This window comes from Branchiostoma floridae, unplaced genomic scaffold (assembly GCF_000003815.2).
Source record: "Branchiostoma floridae strain S238N-H82 unplaced genomic scaffold, Bfl_VNyyK Sc7u5tJ_72, whole genome shotgun sequence".
Taxonomy (NCBI): Eukaryota; Metazoa; Chordata; class Leptocardii; order Amphioxiformes; family Branchiostomatidae; genus Branchiostoma; species Branchiostoma floridae.
In genome coordinates, this window is record NW_023365920.1 from 317,711 (window position 1) to 320,706 (window position 2,996).

At 38.5% G+C, this 2,996-nt stretch overlaps 1 protein-coding gene across 1 annotated transcript in view; it reads left to right on the forward strand.

Annotated features, from left to right (window-relative positions):
* Positions 1-2,093, forward strand: part of LOC118408988 (calcium/calmodulin-dependent protein kinase kinase 2-like) — a gene marked incomplete in the record, with an annotated part of 34,066 nt that extends 31,973 nt beyond the window's left edge. Inside the window, 3 exon segments of the mRNA XM_035809853.1 lie at positions 398-436; positions 817-926; positions 1,210-2,093. Of these exon segments, the coding sequence (XP_035665746.1) occupies positions 398-436; positions 817-894 (117 nt within the window).
* Positions 2,094-2,996: the final 903 nt, after the last annotated feature.

The window sequence follows — 2,996 nt, forward strand, 5'->3', positions numbered from 1 at the left end:
CACATTGGTAAGTACTGACTGACTACAGGGTACATGTATGGTTACAGTAATGTACCAACTGTGTGAAACAAGTGCCCCAGCTGAACACATTGGTAAGTACTGACTGACTACAGGGTACATGTATGGTTACAGTAATGTACCAACTGTGTGAAACAAGTGCCCCAGCTGAACACATTGGTAAGTACTGACTGACTACAGGGTACATGTATGGTTACAGTAATGTACCAACTGTGTGAAACAAGTGCCCCAGCTGAACACATTGGTAAGTACTGACTGACTACAGGGTACATTGTATGGTTACAGTGATGTACCAACTGTGTGAAACAAGTGCCCCAGCTAAACACATTGGTAAGTACTGACTGACTACAGGGTACCACATGTATGGTTACAGTGATGTACCAACTGTGTGAAACAAGTGCCCCAGCTGAACACATTGGTAAGTACTGACTGACTACAGGGTACATGTATGGTTACAGTAATGTACCAACTGTGTGAAACAAGTGCCCCAGCTGAACACATTGGTAAGTACTGACTGACTACAGGGTACATGTATGGTTACAGTAATGTACCAACTGTGTGAAACAAGTGCCTCAGCTGAACACATTGGTAAGTACTGACTGAGTACAGGGTACATGTATGGTTACAGTAATGTACCAACTGTGTGAAACAAGTGCCTCAGCTAAACACATTGATAATTTGTAAAGGTTACAATGTGTGGCAGCTTGCACATACAACACAGTCAACTATGTACCAGTTGCTTTAAAGAGAGCAGCTTGTCTTGATTGAAAGTCACAGTGTTCCAATACTCTGTTTCAGATCTTAGTGAAAAGCATGTTGAGGAAGCGGTCCTTCTCCAATCCTTTCAGACAAGGGGACACTTCGTCTTCACCATAGACCCAGGGGACTGCTGTTCCTTGGCTGTACAGGTAGCTGTTGACTATAGTCTTTTTTCATATGAAGGGGAAGACATGAAAACATAATTTTATACCGTATTTATACTCAAGGAAGCAATTCATGCAGAATGTGCATGGCCCATCCTGAAATTTGCAAACTTGTGTTTATTCTGAACTGTTTTGGAAAATATTGTGATATGTGTAGTGATGAATGTGCATATCTATTTGATGCATCAATGTTCATATTTTGCAACAGATGTAACTAACCATGACTTAATGAGTTCAGTTTAGATTTTGTGTTAACCAGCAAATGCAGTAATTCGGAAGGATATAAGGAAGACTGTTATAGATACTCTGAGTTTTCTTGCCTTTAGAAATTTTGGCCTCTGAGATTTATCATGATCAATGTAGTTGCAAAGCTGATGGCATGTAATTTGAACCACACAAATTGTCTTCGTCATAGGGGGTTATTTGGCCTCCAAAGTGTCTCTGTCTGTAAATGATAGAACACGCAAACGACATTCCCAAATTAGACTGGACAGCCATCACAGACCCTCGCATCTCACAGGGTATCAGGGCATTCACTTTCGCCGGGTGAATTAAGAGTTCCAGATATCGCTGTTAAATGGCAATGGCTTTCCCCCTTACTCATTTGAATTCTACCATTTACAGATGTGCAAAATATAGAATAGGAGCAAAATCTCCCAACTTGAAGTTACATGTATGCATGACGAAAACAGTAACTGTGGTTCAAATTCATCTATTTCTTTAATTATATTAGCATAAGTGATGAACATGGATTATGTACCATTTGACACTCTGATGAATTTATGCATATTGATGGATTTAAGTTGCAGTATATTTAGCATCAGAATTTTCATAACATGAATATATGAAATTGCACCTTTTCTACTAATGTTTTAAACTTGTAGATATGCATGTATATACACATGTAGGAATGTGTGTTCTCACTGGCATCAGAGGACTTAGTACTTCCCAAAGTCCATGTCAGAAAAGCATTCATGGTGGTTAAATGTTTTCATAGTGACATTTTCACTAATAGGCTCAAAACCAAAAGATTTTTGTCCTTAAGCACCCTTACGGATTTGCTGGTAGGGTTCTGATTGGCTGTCCTAGCTAAAGGTGCCTGTGTTTCCCTTACAATAGCATAGGGGTGGGTACTGGTACAGAAAATTCAGGTTCAGAGGATCAGGTCCAGGTCCGGACCTGAACCTGGATCTGATTCAGTATGTGAGAACTTGTCAATGAACGATACTCAAAACAATGGTCCATTTTGCAACAATGAAATCTGTTTTGTGGAATATTCGACTCTGGCGTTTTAAAATCCTACAAGGCTAACTGCCTCTGTATTATTAATTGCAAAACTTGGTAGAAAGGAGTATAGACTCTACTTTGCTCTCATTATTTTCCCTGACCGGTGAGCCCCGAAATTTGTGAATGCCTGATCACATGCTTAGTAATAGTGTTCATTTTCCAATAGGTCCAACATCCGGTTCACCAAATTTATTCAGGTCCGTTTTTTCTGGACCTCTAGACCGGTCCAATAAGAAAACCCACCCCTACAATTATATATATAGCAGTATGTATCTACATGTATGGTGCTATTGCAAACTCATAACAACTGCAGTCACTCCATTTATATTATACTCCCTACTGTGAAATGAAATCCTTAGGAATTTAAATGCATTTAAAATACCAGACATGTGCCATGGTTTATACCATTTATTTTACTTATTTTTTACAATTCAACTTCAGATAACTAAAGCAGAATAGCATGTATATGGCAAATATCGGCATGATTCTACTCGTTTGAAATCTAAGTGTTAATTAAGACCTCACAATGTAATGATGTGTATGTAAGCAAGAATTACTGTGAATGCATTTATGTTCACGGTGCTTTTATATTCAAATTTTCTGTTTTTTGCAGCTACCTCTTTACTGTGAAGTCAAAACAGTGGCAAATTTTTACTATATCCTGTCCGCCTAAGTGATAAATTTACTTAGTATGTAGTATACATTGTACAGTATTATGATATGATAAGTGACTGTTCTGTCCATCTGTAGCACCCTTGCTGAGTTGCT